This window comes from Ailuropoda melanoleuca, chromosome 6 (assembly GCF_002007445.2).
Source record: "Ailuropoda melanoleuca isolate Jingjing chromosome 6, ASM200744v2, whole genome shotgun sequence".
Taxonomy (NCBI): domain Eukaryota; kingdom Metazoa; phylum Chordata; class Mammalia; order Carnivora; family Ursidae; genus Ailuropoda; species Ailuropoda melanoleuca.
In genome coordinates, this window is record NC_048223.1 from 105,205,459 (window position 1) to 105,220,766 (window position 15,308).

The 15,308-nt window shown below is 40.8% G+C and overlaps 1 protein-coding gene across 1 annotated transcript in view; it reads left to right on the forward strand.

Moving 5' to 3' along the window:
• CFAP58 (cilia and flagella associated protein 58) overlaps positions 1 to 15,308 on the forward strand; it is a 111,685-nt gene that overhangs the window by 13,016 nt on the left and 83,361 nt on the right. The window contains exons 6-9 of the mRNA XM_034663243.1: positions 1,933 to 2,070; positions 4,027 to 4,186; positions 8,517 to 8,599; positions 12,197 to 12,388. Coding sequence (XP_034519134.1) covers positions 1,933 to 2,070; positions 4,027 to 4,186; positions 8,517 to 8,599; positions 12,197 to 12,388 — 573 coding nt within the window. The remainder of the gene's footprint in view (positions 1 to 1,932; positions 2,071 to 4,026; positions 4,187 to 8,516; positions 8,600 to 12,196; positions 12,389 to 15,308) is intronic.

Genomic DNA, 15,308 nt, shown 5'->3' on the forward strand with positions numbered 1-15,308 from the left:
GCTCCTTCCACGATTTAGCTATTGTGGACAATGCTACTATGAACATTGGGGTGCATATGGCCCTTCTCTTCGCTACGTCTGTTATCTTTGGGGTAAATACCCAGTAGTGCAATGGCTGGATCATAGGGTAGCTCAATTTTTAACTTTTTAAGGGACCTCCNTTAACTTTTTAAGGGACCTCCACACTGTTTTCCAGAGTGGCTGTACCAACTTGCATTCCCACCAACAATGTAGGAGGGATCCCCTTTCTCCACAACTTCTCCAGCAATTGTTGTTTCTTGCCTTGTCTATTTTTGCCATTCTAACTGGGTGTAAGGTGGTATCTCAGTGTGGTTTTGATTTGAATTTCCCTGATGGCTAATGATTTTGAACATTTTTTCATGTGTCTTAACAGACTTATTTTTAAGTTTCCAAGTTTAGGAAACCATATTCTGTCTTTATGCATTTTAAATATGGTACTATTTTTAATATTTCCCCTATAATAGCAGTTTAAGGTAACTCAGTAATAATTCTGGTCTGTTTTTTCTCATTTCTTTCTTTCTTTCTTTTTTTTTTTTAAAAGATTTATGTATTTATTTTAGAGAGAGAAAGGGACAGAGAGAGAGAGAACGTGTGCGTGCGAGCTGGGGGAGGGGTAGAGAGAGAGGGAGGGAAGCAGGCTCCCCATTGAGTGCAGAGCACCAGTCAGGGCTTGATCCCGCAATCCTGGGATCATGACCTGAGCTGAAATCAAGAGATGCCCAACCAACTGAGCCAAGAAGGCACCCCTCTTCTCTCATTTCTTAAAGAAACAATTCATGTAATTGAGAAAAGTTATTCCTTGAAAATATTTTCTCTTAGGAAGGTTCCAAAGAATTGCCAAGCCATACAGCATTTTGCCACTTAAAAAATAGATATGAGAACACATTTCTTTGCCAATTGCCTCATTAATTTTGTATATAACCAGAAATCAGATAGGTTCTACACAATGTGCAAGTATCCACAAGGAAAATATGGGACGTCTTGGAGCATGAAATTTGAGAGGTTTTTGAACATGATGATCAAACTACAGTGCTTTGTTTACCAATATCCAGGACTCGTGTAAAAGACAATTTCCTTTTCGGCATTGCCAGCTAGATTTTATTTAGTCCCTATTGACGGGAAATTGGATGGATTCTTCCCATGTTTAACTTCCGCTCACATCAAGTTATATTTTGGAATAATTGTCTAAACTATCTTCTCTCTTTTCCCTTCAGCGCATTTGCTATCCCTCCGTCCTCCCACTAGTCTGCCAATAGAAATGACTCCACCCCACCCCAATATATTCTTCCTTTTTTTTTTTTTTTTAATGAAACTGTGTCTGCTCAGGATAGTCAAAGTAGGGAAGAGGAAACCTACTGACTGAAGTCAGGCAGATAGAAATCATTGCACTGCTGTTTCACGGTTTTGACTTCAGTTGAATTCAAGGGGAATTGTCTCTGTGTTGGTGTCCGTGAATGGTTCTGCTCACGAAAATGTGGTAGGCATGTTGATGCAGGATTTGCTTCTGAAGATGGAGTGTCCCAACCCCACAGCTGATAAAACCCATTTGAATCTCTAGCTCATTTGCAAAGATTATAGCAATTGTTGTGTATGTGGAGCTTGCCAAATGGCAAACAGGCATTAAAATATTTATCCGCCACCTGTGAACAAGACTTCCCGAGGCTCTCCGGAAAAAAAAAATTATGCTCTCTGTGTTATTCATTAGAAGACGTCGTTTTCCTCAGCCATTTAACGTTTATCATATTTGAGTGCATTAGTGCTTTCACCGGGGATAAAGAACAATTTCTACGAAGACAAAGAAAGTGTGCTTGCTGTGACGGTCCCAGGAGGTTTGTGGGGGCCTCCTGTGTGGATAGGCACATACTGTAATCAGATTAAAAAGCATTAACCAGCTCATTATGTATCTTTCAGATCTTGAACGAGAGAGCCACAAAGGAGCTGGAGCAGTTTCAGATGAGAAATTCCAAACTTCAGCAAGAGAACGAACAACACAGTTTGGCTTGTGAGCAGCTATCCCAGGAGAACCAGCAGAAGTCTTTGGAGCTCAAAGTAAACACCAAGTGACCGATCTGGTCCCTAGCACTCCCTCCTTCATTCCCTATGAATATAGGTTTGCCTCTGTGGCTGGAGCCCTTGGTGGGGTAACCTGTATTAGCCTCGAGATGTCAGAGGCAGGCACAAGTCTCTGTGATGGCTTTCTGCCTGGAAGTAGATACTTCGATGCCTTCCATTCTTCTAAGACCGCAAACCTGAATATTGATCATAGGATTATGCAAACGTTTTCGAAAGCAAGCTCAGATGCTCACCTCTGTAACTTAGCCTCGGAAGTAACTAGTTGCCCTGAGCTAGAAACCATTTACGTGAGTGGATAGCAAAGAAGTCAGATTATATTTACTATTTGTCTGGAGAAGATGGATTGGGAGGGGTTGGGGATGGACTGGTACTACTAGCTATCTACTTCCATTATCATAGAACCATGATTTATACTTTTGTCCACTGTAAATTTCATGATCGTCTTTCCATTCTTCTCCTGGTCCTCAATGAAGCGTGCTTGCAAATTATGTTTGGATAACAGTTGTATACTTGGGTATGTATTGTATACCTACATGCATAACAGAGCAGCCTTAAGTTTATCACTGATTCTGAAAAAGTCCATAAACCCTCCTCTGGCTACATTTAGGACACTAAGCACAAAATGAGTGACCGATCAAGAATGATACATAGATTTATCAGTGAATCATAACAGTTTTTGCATCATAGGCCCTTTTGACCGTCCGATGACAGCATGTACACACACACACACACACACACTTATTTGCACATCTTGCATCTTGTTTTGAATGCAGTCTTAGGTTTCCAGGATTTTTCTGAAGTCTAACCACAGGGTCTGGATTAATAACTACTGAGTTAGAACATTCTATCATTCTAATTGGAAAGGGCCTTAGTTCAGCTAATTTAGACCATGTAAATCTGAGGTGGAGGAGCATTTAAAGCAGTCCAGAATGGTTTGACTCGAAACCATTCTTTATAAGAAAGCTGTAAATTGAAGCAGAAATGAAATGGCTACTTAAGGCAAAATAATATATTAGCCCCCAAGGTGAAATTAAAGTAAAAATACTTACACCATTAATTCTCTTCTTTGATAACATGAATGGGGCACCTTGAAAGATGAAGTATTTTTGTTATCAGATTCTGAATCTACAGGATTCTGCTTCTAGCAATAATCCGAGAATAATATGCCCAGCTAAGTGCAGTTTCTTCCTTGTCAAGAGCTGGGGATAATTGCTAATGTTTATTTGCAGAAGAATCACTGGTTGCTTTTCTGGTAATTTCTATGAATGGCAAATTAAAAAAATGAATTTAATTTAAATTTTAAAAAAATTCATAAACCTTGAAGTCCATTGACAAAAATCTGGTGCTTTCTTTTGCTAAAACAATTATTTTGGTTCTTTTTGCCTTTATGTAGACTTGCCTATTTGTGTTGCCCTGCCCACCTATCTGTATGTTTACCCACTGGCGAACACCCTCTGGGGAGGGAGGGCCCTTTCTCTAGTGTATGTTACTGTACTACGTTGGCCACGTGGGTTCACAAGAGGATTTGAATATGTTATAGATTGTCATTAATCTTCTGAGAGAGATCACTCTGTGAGTCCATAAAAAATTGCCAATCAAATACAGCATTTGTACACAAAATTCACACATTTATGATACATACGAGTCAGCATTCTTATCCTGTTTGATTCCACAATTCGGTGGTACCTTGGGACATCAGGTCTAATCAGTCTTTTTACTATTTTTTAGCTTACATAGCCACATATTTTATTCAGAGAATAGTTTTTCAATTTCTCTCAAAACCAAACAGTGTGTGTTTTTGTTTAACCCATAGAACAACTTTGCACTCACACAGGAACAATTTCCTTTGATTGGTTCTGAGCTTACCATCATGAAGTCACTGGTCCTTTATTTACTGAGCATCCCTGGTTAATGCTGTCTCATTAATTACAGGTGAAAGAGGAAGAAGTCCATCAGATGCGTCTTGACATTGGGAAGCTCAACAAAATCAGAGAACAAATCCATAAGAAATTGCACCAGATTGAAGATCAAAAGTCAGAAGTGGAACAGAACAAGGAAACTCTAAAAAATCAGATCTTGGGATTAGAGAGAGGTAAACCAAGAACCATTTTGTGCTTTGTTTTATTCTTTTGTAAACATTTCATTGATGACTAATGTCATTTGGTAACCCAGGGCTCTATGCGTAGGAACACAAACCTTGCCAAATGTAATCAGGAAAACAACTTTCAAGCTGGTAAGAAGCCAATGTGCAGGAGACATCATTTCGAATATCTTAAACTAACTTACCTTAAAAAATTCTTCAACAGACTATTTTGGCACCATGTAAATCCAGCCAAAAGTATTGCTCAGCGCTTGCCACGGGAATAAATAACGTTTGTACTCTTAGGTCTTGGGTCTACATGGCCCTCTGCTTTAGTCCCTTTTCTCATGGCAGATGGGGATAAATTAAAACAAACTTCCCCCACTAGCAGCATCTGGGACAAAATTGTACCAAGAATCAGTGGGGCAAAAATAAAAGGCTTCCTAACTTCTTTTCTCCGTTAGTACTTTACCATGGGGTGAACACTTGTTTTACCAGCTGTCACATTGCCCTGGGGAGGAAAAATTAAAGTGCCATGGAAGGCCGTTATAGCACAGAAAAACCATTAAGGATACAAACTGTGGAGTCATGTCTACCTGGGTTTGGATCCAGCCTTCATCGTGTTTACTGGTGGGGAGTGAGATGAGCTAATACATACAAAGCACTTGTGGACAGTACCTGACACATAGTACGTGCTCACTAAATGGCATCAATTATTATGCAGGTGTATTACTGTTTGTATAAGTAGTAAGATATAATGCCATCTCATTCTGAAAAAGAATAGAATTGAAAATAGGGTTTACTAGACAAATTTGGTGTGGCAGAAACAGCTCCAGGCTTGGAGACAGAGGACCCAGGTTTGAACTTAACTACACCAGAGTATGTGAGGCAGGAACACGTTGTCAAACTTACGTGGGCTACTGTGAGTCGTAGGTCATTGAATGAGGCAACACACCTAAGAGCATAAAAACATACATTGCCTCTCTAAAAGTTAAGATAAAACCTAAATCTCTAGGTAAGGTTATGAGAAATCCAGTTCACCCTTGAACAACATGTGTTTGAACTGTGTGGGTCCTCTCATATGTGGATTTTTTTTTCCGATAAATACGGTACAGTATAAATGTGTTTTCTCTTCTTTATGATTTTTAAATACCATTTTCTTTTCTCTAGCTTACTTTATTGTAAGAATATAGTATAGAATACATATAACGTACAGAAGATGTGTTAACTGACTTTTTACGTCATCAGTAAAGCTTCTTCTGGTCAACTTAACAGTGGTTAAGTTTTGGGAGAGTCAGAGTTATATGCAGATTTCAACTTCATGTGGGATTCGCATCCCTAACTCCCGTGTTGTTCAACAGTCAACCGTATTTGTTATGTAAGCCTTCGAAAAGTGCAGGTATTTTTCCTTCTAAGACATTAGGAAATAATCTTTTACTGAGGTACAGTTGTGGCTTATCTTGACAATGTCTCCATTCATCCCTTCAATAAATTGAGAGCCTACTATGCGCAGGCACCAAGGTTGGCATTGGGTGTATGGAGGTCCCTGCACTCAGAACGCTTACAGTCTTGCATGAGTTTGCAATCTAATGTCTTCAGTGACAGGAGGAAAAACGGAATTACTAGAACATATTTTGTAACTGGTTTAGTGACTTTCAAAACACTCCCATATTTAAATTTCTGTATTTTTGCTTGCAATAGTTCTAAGTTTTGAAAAAAAAATATTCAGTGTTGAACCCAATTCTTCATCCTTAAATCATGTTTACAGAAGCCATCATGCTCTCTCCTCTGGTTATTTTATAGATCTTGTTAATGTCATTATTTCTTCTTAGGGACCTCTTCCTTTTGATGTGCCTGATCAAAGGGTGGCGTTAGACATAATAGTTAGGAGCACGTGTCCTCCATGTGTTGTGATTTTCTGTCACAAATCCCAAGAAACTAACTGATAAACTGCCAGAACTAATGAGAATTCACCGGGGTGGCAGGTTATAAAATAAATATATACATTTCAATAGCTTCTTTTCGTACAAAGAATTGGTTAGAATATATGATGGAAAAACCCCTTTTCACAATAGCAACTAAAGTAATAAAATATCTATAAATAAAGCTACCAGGATATCTGCATGACATGTATATAAAACATGCTACAGAATTTATAGAGGGGTATAAAGGAAGACTTGAAAAATGGAGAGGTATACAAGGTTCCTGGATGAAAAAGCGTGATATGATAAAGATATAAATCTGCCTAAATTAATCTATACATTTAATATTTCCAATAAAAATTTCAGGAAGTTATATTGTTGGGACTCGAAAACTGATTCTAGAGTTCCTCCAGAAGAATAAACAGGTGACAATAGCCATAAAATTCTGGAAAAGAGGAGTGATGAGGGAGCATTTGCCTTACTAGATGTTTAGTATTATAAAGCTTCAGTAATCAAAGAGTGTAGTGAAAATGCCTGATAAACAGATCAGTGGAAGAGATGGAAAAAAACCACAAAAAGACCAAAGGTTATCATCAAGATAAAGGTGTTGTTTCACACCAGCATGCAGTATGGGTTGTTAAGAAGATGGTAGCATGAGATGACTGGATTAAGAAGCTGTGGTCCATATATACAATGGAATATTACTCAGCTATCAGAAAGAACGAATTCTCAACATTTGCTGCAACATGGACGGCACTGGAGGAGATAATGCTAAGTGAAATAAGTCAAGCAGAGAAAGACAATTATATGATTTCTCTCATCTATGGAACATAAGAACTAGGATGATCGGTAGGGGAAGAAAGGGATAAAGAAAAGGGGGGTAATCAGAAGGGGGAATGAAACACGAGAGACTATGGACTATGAGAAACAAACTGAAGACTTCAGAGGGGAGGGGAGTAGGGGAATGGGATAGACCGGTGATGGGTAGTAAGGAGGGCACGTATTGCATGGTGCACTGGGTGTTATACGCAACTAATGAAGCATCGAACTTTACATCGGAATCCGGGGATGTACTGTATGGTGATTAACATAATATAATTAAAAAATCATTAAAAAAAATAAAAAAAAAATAAATTAAGAACCGGGAAAAAAAAAAAAGAAGATGGTAGCATGACAATAAGTTACTTTTTGGGAAAAAAAAAAGTTAATACCAGATGTGGAAACCAGAAAGCCTAGATCAAGAAGATTAAATGAAATAAAAGCTGAAGGTTTTTTTTCTTTAACGTATCAAAGTTTCTCTATATAAAGGCAAATTGACCAAAATATTGCCAAAGAGTTAGTATTTTTGTCATATAGAAAGGGTTCTTACAAATCCATAAAGAGGATAAGTCATGAGAAGAATGGGCATAGGGCAAATGTGGGCAATTTTAAAAACAGAGATACAAGTAAATGGTCTTTCAACTAGAAAAAGTAGTCAACTTTACTACTAATCAAAGAAATGTAAATTAAATACAGACATAGGGTTTTAATAATCTATTGAATTGTCAAAGAGATCAAAGAGCATGATAACACCCAGGGGTGGTTTGGGGGTAAACCGCTCTTAGTTTTTCTGGAGCAAAATTTGGCAGTAGGACAGAAAGGCCTTTTTTTTAATCGCCTTCGATCCAGGACTTCTTCTAGAGTAACAAATGAACAAGAACTTTCACAGAATTATGGCTTATAATTGCAAATAAATAAATGAAATGGAAGCAATTTAAATGTTAAGGTGGGGGATTGGCTAAATAAATTATGCATTTTCGTATAGTGAAATATCACAGAGCCATTAAAATTCTGTTATACATGCACATTTAGAATATAGAGAGGCATTTATTTTATGTTAGCTAATTATAGAAGCAAGCTACAAAACAGTATGTGTCGTATCATTCACTTTTTGTATATATATGAGTGTGTGTATGTCTGTATTTTTATGCACACACATATTTGCGTAGGAAAAAGTCTGGAAAGAGACTTATCAAAATCCTAAGTAGATTCTGGTTGACTTGAATTTTTTTCCCTTTTGTTTATTTGGACGTCTCATTTGTTTCTGCATTCCTAATTACTTGTATAATTAAAAAGATTGAAAAAGAGCAAGGACTTTTGGAGTCAGAGAAACTGTGCTCCCAGCCTCAGCCCTGTCACCTCTTGGTCGCAGACGGGTGGCATGTGGCTTAATCCCGCCAAGGCTCAGTTTCCATGTGTTCAGTGGGACAAGAGACCTCCTTCAGTGAGTTATAATGAAGATCATGGGACACTCGATAAATAGGAATTTTATAGCTGCAGATGAACATGTAAAGCAGTTTCTAGGTCGCATTGGCTTTGGCCTTGGCAGATTCTTTCTTGGGTCAGCTCCATATTTCTTCTTCTTCTCCTTGGTCATTTAGAGGTGGAGGCTTCAAAGAAACAGGCAGAACTTGATAAGAAAGCAATGGATGAGCTTCTGAGAGAAAGGGACATATTAAATAAGGTGAGTGTGTTCCCGTAGCGCTGTTAAATAAATGTCTTTCTTTAATGCTATGATATCTGCCTCTTACCGTTGTGCAGGGGAAAGAAAACTCTGAAGCGAACAAAAGTAGATTAGGGATAAATTAATGGTGCTCTGTTTTCTTCCAATCTGCCGGGCGAGTCCAGCCTTCGTGGGCTGAGAACCCCAACTGCATTATCACCTGTAGCACAAAGGGATGTGGGGGGAATTATCATATAAACGAGCAGGGGATTTAAGAGTGTTTTGTGGATTCTGATTTTATTGCTCGCGTGTTATTTGGCATCCTAAGCGGTTGATCACAGTTTCTGAATTTAATATCTATAATCTGCAACTTTCGCTAATCCAGAAGATACAGGTGAGTGCTCGTACAATTTTACCTTTGAGGAGTTTGGCGTGAGAAGGGCCAGTTAATGCCAGAAATCTTCCCTCCATCTTTCGGGGAATGTTGTAGGTTTTCGTTTTTGTTTTTCAGCCCTTATATCTCCTAGTCTTTGAGCTCAGTCTGGTCCAAAGCTGAGGGAGGGGTTGCGGGGATCTTGGGGTCCGGAAAGCTTCCAATCAAGGCAGGACTACCCCCGCCCCTTTCCTCTCCAAACCAGTTCAGAGGATTCCTTCCATTGACAGTCACTCACTCTTAGGAAGTAGTTAACTTCCAAGGATTTGGGGTAAACTTTTCTGCTCGGGGATTTCCTCCAGGGTGGGAAAATCAAAGGGCCAGGTGTAAAGTGGGGAGGCTGTTGGTCAAGACAGTCATCTCATCAAGTAGAAATAGCCTATATTTTTTTATTCCAACTTTCATTATTTCTTATGTTTCCCAGATTTGAACAAATATTGACAAAATAGACCACTCTGGAAGCTTAAAGAAGACTATTTGGGGATCTCAGGAAATAGTAGATTACCTATCCTTACATGCTGAGCATTCCTCAGAAAATCATTTTTTTTGCATAATCCTGGAAACTGGTCCTTTATTCAATAAATTTGCACATGCAAACAATGTTGTTGGATTTAGATTTTTAAATGTATTTTTTATTTTTATTTTATTTTTTTTTATTTTATTTTTTTTTTTTTAAAGATTTTATTTATTTATTTGACAGAGATAGAGACAGCCAGCGAGAGAGGGCACAAGCAGGGGGAGCGGGAGAGGAAGAAGCAGGCTCACAGCAGAGGAGCCTGACGTGGGGCTCGATCCCATAACGCCGGGATCACGCCCTGAGCCAAAGGCAGACGCTTAACCGCTGTGTCACCCAGGCGCCCCTTAAATGTATTTTTTAAAAAGATTTTATTTATTTATTTGACACAGAGATAGAGACAGCCAGCGAGAGAGGGAACACAAGCAGGGGGAGTGGGAGAGGAAGAAGCAGGCTCCCAGCGGAGGAGCCTGATGTGGGGCTGGATCCCAGGACTCTGGGATCACGCCCTGAGCCGAAGGCAGACACTTAACTACTGAGCCACCGAGGTGCCTCTAAATGTATTTTTAACACAGGCATTTTATCCATTTATATTTCATGTATACTGGTAGACAACCAATAGATTTTCCGCCACAATAGGACACGTAGCACAGCATTAATTTTACAATTATTTGTTTGACTTGAAGCATCAGTTCATCCTCCAGGGCAGGATATACTTTTTCTTTTTATTTGGCCAGTGTGCGTCCTTACTTAGTGCCTAACACAGCGCCCGACCCTCTGTAGAGATGCAACCAACCTTCGCTAATAATACGTTCTTTCCCCACTGACTTGAAATGCCCCCTCCATTGAATGAATGAGTGACATGGTTTCGACAGGCAGCGATGTTAATATGTTTTCGTTCTTTCAGTGTCATGTTCAAGTGGCTTTGTCTTTTATACAGTGGATGTTTAATTCAGTACTTGAAAATCAAATTGACCTTTTCTATTTTCTGCATCATCACCCAACTGAGGCGTAGTGTGTTTATATGTTCCAGTGGTTTTCCGACCTGGCTGCGGGTCCATATTGCTTAGAGATTTGGGAAGGGACAACCCCATGTCTCATGGGACCCAAGGATACAGCTGGGCCTTGGGAACTGATAGGAAGCTGACCTGATATTCTTGGGATACACAGAAAGCCCTCTCTCGCCACCACTGGATTTCCTGCTGAGTTTTGCTTTCATTCCTCTCTTTTGGGGAAGAATGCCTTCCTGTTTCCTGGTCTGTTTGGCAAAAAAAAAAACAAAAAACAAAACAAAAAAAACCAAAAAACGCTATCACCAACAGCTCCCAAGTTTATGTCCTCTATTGAGTTGCAGAAAGTTAAAGGCCCTTTTTCTAAAGTCCCTGGTCCATTCACCTGTGGCCAGAGAAGTGAACCCTTTTGCATGAGCTCAGCTGCCAGAGAGGCACTACAATTAACTCCTCGTCTTCGGGGCACAAGCTGGCTTTTTGGGCAGCCAATCCAAGGAATTTCCGTCTCAGTAGCAGAAATCACTTGAGCAGCGTAAAAAAAAAATATGTTGGCGCCTGGGTCCCCTCCCAGGTCCACTGAATCGGCATCTCAGTTGGGACACAGGCATCTACACTTTTTTAGAAACTGGCTTAGTTGTTGTGTTATTATGGTCAAATACACATGACAGAATTTACCGAGTGACCTTGAGTATATTCACAGTGTCGTGCAAGCATCACCACGCTCCAGCTACAGAACATTCTCATCGCTCCAAAAGGAACCCCGTCCCTGTAAAGCAGTTATTTCCCCCCATGCCCCACTTCTCCCACCCCTTAGCGACTACTAATCTGCCTTCTTCCTCTGCGGATTTGACTATTTTGGATATTTATAGAACCAGAATCCTATTAGACATGACCTTTTGTGTATGGCCTCTTCCACTCAGAGTAATGTTTTCAGGCTTCAACCATGCTGTATGTAGTCTGTATCAGGACTTCGTTCCTTTTTCTGGTTGATTACTATTCCACTGGGAGGATATACAACATTTTGATCACCTGTTCATCGGTTGATGGACATTTGGGTTGTTTTCCCCTTTTGGCTGTTGTGACTAGTGCTGCTATGGACATTTCATGTACAAATTCTTGTTTCAACACCTGTTTTCAGTTCTTCTGGGTGTCTGTACCCTGGAGTGAAATTGTTGGATCATATGTTAATTCTAGATATTTGCATTTTTAACAAGTTGGCTTTATTTTACTTTGTAGTCAAAGCCCTGTTATGTGATTAGGTTCAATTGTTCTAAGCTCACAGGAACAAGGCGAAGCCGGAATGGAGGTTACCTTTGGGGTCAGTCGGCCCTGGACTCAAATCCCGGTTCTGCCAATCCTGTGTTGTATGAACTTGGAGGCAAGCAGCTTAAATTCTGAGTGTCAGTTTCCTACCCTCAAAATGGAAGCAAGGTAGTGCTCACTTCCTAGGGATGCTGTGGTCACTTCTTGTACTAATGTATGTGTTTGCCTGGTGCAAAATTAACAGAATAGGCTCTAAATAAGCTGTAGAGAATATGATTATCTTTATTCATCCAAAAAATGATGTATCTAATTATTTTAGGGATGAAACAGGGGGTACATTTATCCAAAAATCCCCACACATTTTGAGTAACGTGACCGCTCTGTTTTCTTATTTTTAGAATATGCTTAAGGCGGTCAATGCGACCCAGAAGCAGATAGACCTGGTAAAGCTCCATGAGCAAGCCAAGAGGAACCTGGAGGAAGAAATCCAGAACTACAAGGATGAGGCTCAGAAGCAGAGAAAGATCATCTTTCATCTGGAAAAGGAGAGAGATTGGTACATCAGTGAAGCCAGCAACCTTACCCAAAAGGTAAAGTCACCCCTTGATGATGTAGGTGGAGCACAAGCACGTTCTTTCCGATGGTCAAACAATGTAGCAAACAGGATTTCTTCAGATTTGAGCTGGTGGTTTGCATGAGAATTTAAGAGGAATGATGTCAACAGAAGAAAAGCTGTCCCAGGGTTGACCTGTGTCAAACTGTGAAATGGACAAGGCCAATGCTTCTGGGGTCTCTGTTTCCCCTTCGAGGCCCCTCACCTGTTACCCTGCTGTGCAGTTTCCCTGGGTTGGACGCTTAGCATGGGGGTGGGGGGTGCTGTCAGCATCACCCTTTCTGCACCCTTTGTTCTCACCCCCTCACATCTGTCCCTAAAACCTTTGTCCCTCAGATGGAGGATTCCAACTAGTTGTTAGGAGAAAGGCATCTAATTAAATGGCCTCAAATTAAGGTGTGCGTGACTCCTGGCATCAGGTAAATGTTCACACATTCAAAGGGCATTTTTATTTCTCAACTATTGTGAACCTGAAACCTCATGGTGGTGGAAATTCACACGTTGGGTAGCTAAGTCCCAGATCTCTACTTCCTGTAAACTGCGGAGCTGGGAGAGTGCTCACCCAGCGTCTTGAAGAATGACTTCGGAGATTTCAAATCTACTTTAACCAGTTGTCTTAGCACATTGCCAGCATTAAGCATGAGGGGTTGGACTCTGCTGTCTTCAGTGCATTCCCAGATGGCGTAGAGCAGAAGGTTTCACGAGGGGGATTTCATGGTGTCAGAAGGGGGCTTTGGGGAATGGAGGAACCTTTTAAGTATGAGACTGAGAAGAGGGTTTGGGAGAAAAGACTGGTTTAATGAGATTTCTCCCCCCCCCACCCCCAGGCAAAATGTTATCTGCGTATAAGCCCTCTCTTTGATCTCCTCAGTGAAATCTACAGTGTTTACCAGGGCTCTTGCGTGTTTACGTTTTGTTTTGTTTTGTTTTTGGACTGGAATCTCAGTGAAAATGATGATGAGGACAGCCAACGTTTGATTATAAACATTAAGAAAGTGGGAAACAAGCTTTACTGTTAGGAAATCAGCTTTTTCCCGCTTAGACTAAATAAATGCGGGGCAGATGTTTGTAGGACGTAAGTTTGGAGGAACACGAATGCATATGCTCAGTCTAGCCCTGACTGGACACGGCTTCCTTGTAAAAGATCACCCCTGCACCCCCCCCCACTCGCCCCCGTGATTCTTAGAGCCCTGATTGGGGGCCATTGGAGTACAGTGTGTTTCTCTCCTGACTTAATCATCTTTCAAGCTCCGTTGATTGATTTCCTGACTCTGAGAAAACCAGTGGTCAGTTCAGGACCTCGTATTCTCCAGCCTGGGCTAGCCCATCAGGCCCCGCATCTGTCAGCTTCAGTTGTAACAAACAACCCTGAAATTTCAGTGGTTTATAGCAACAAAAGATTCGTGTTTAGCCTTTGCGGGTCAGCTGCTGCCCTGCTTCGTGTCCTCTTCCCTCCAAGCTGATTCTGTTGGGATGTGATGGCCTCTTTCAGAGGGAAGACAGTGTAATAGTGGACCTTGTGATGCTCTCCGAGCTTCTGCTGGTAAGGGAAGGGCACAGGGCTTGTCCACTCATATTCCCTTGGCTAAAGCAAGTCACATGGCCAAGTCCAACGTCCCTGGGTAGGAGTATAATCCTTCTAAGGGAGAGGCGCTGTATGGTGAGACAGGAAATAGATCTGAACATGTAATCTGTCGCTGCTTCCTGCTTCGCCTTCCTGATAATCCGTGTCTCTCCACCCCTGGCTGCCATCACACTATCAAAGTTAACTGTTAAAAATTCCAGTGTGATCTTGGTATCACTCCTGGCCTTAACAAACCTCTGTCACTTCTCAGCAACCTGGGCCAGTGCTTCTAACATTTTTTTGCATCCTTAGCACATGTAGAAAATAATATTTCTGGGGCGCCTGGGTGGCATAGCGGTTAAAGCGTCTGCCTTCGGCTCAGGGCGTGATCCCGGCGTTACGGGATCGAGCCCCACATCGGGCTCCTTCACTATGAGCCTGCTTCTTCCTCTCCCACTCCCCCTGCTTGTGTTCCCTCTCTTGCTGGCTGTCTCTATCTCTGTCGAATAAAGAAATAAAATCTTAAAAAAAAAAAAAAAGAAAACAATATTTCTATAGCTTGTGGGAGTAAGGTGGAGACTGTCCAGGGCTGGAGGGGACTAACCTAGGGATGCTAGCTGCCCTGGTCCCACCTGGTAGAGTCAGTATTTTGGTACATACCTATAATCCACGTTAAGACAAAGCAATTGGTATACTGTGATTTATGGGACAGAGTCCAAGCTCTTTGTTCTCCCTGGAAAGTCCTTCCTTCCCGTCTCCGCCTCGAAAACTCCTCTTTATCCTTCAATACCCAACTCAAATGCTCATCTCTGGGCTCAAGCCTGCCCCGACTCTCTCTTTTATGGATTTGTTGGTATCTCTGCAATGCCTCTTATCATCCTTAGAGTAATTACTTTCTTTTCCACATTTGTTTTTCCTACTTTAGAGTGAGCTCTTGGGAATGATGATTTTATCTCATTCATTTCTTCATTTCCAGTGTGCTGGTAAATAGTAGGCACCAATAAAGTGTTTGTTAAACAAATAGATGATGAATGATAAAAAGGACACTGTCACTGATTTTAATATAGGATTATTTCTTTTTCTGTTTCCTTGTAAAAGTGTAGAGGTACCAAGTTTTGCTGATAATTGCTTCTCATAATTCTGATGTTTAACTGCACAAGATTATATAATGTATGAGGTTAAGATGGCGGAGGAGTAGGGGACCCCTTTTTCAGCCGGTCCCCTGAGTTGAGCTGGATAGGTACCAGACCAGCAGGAATATCCACGGAATCAGCCTGAGACGCAGGAAGATACATCTGGATCTCTACAAATGAACATCTCCAGCGCTGAGTAT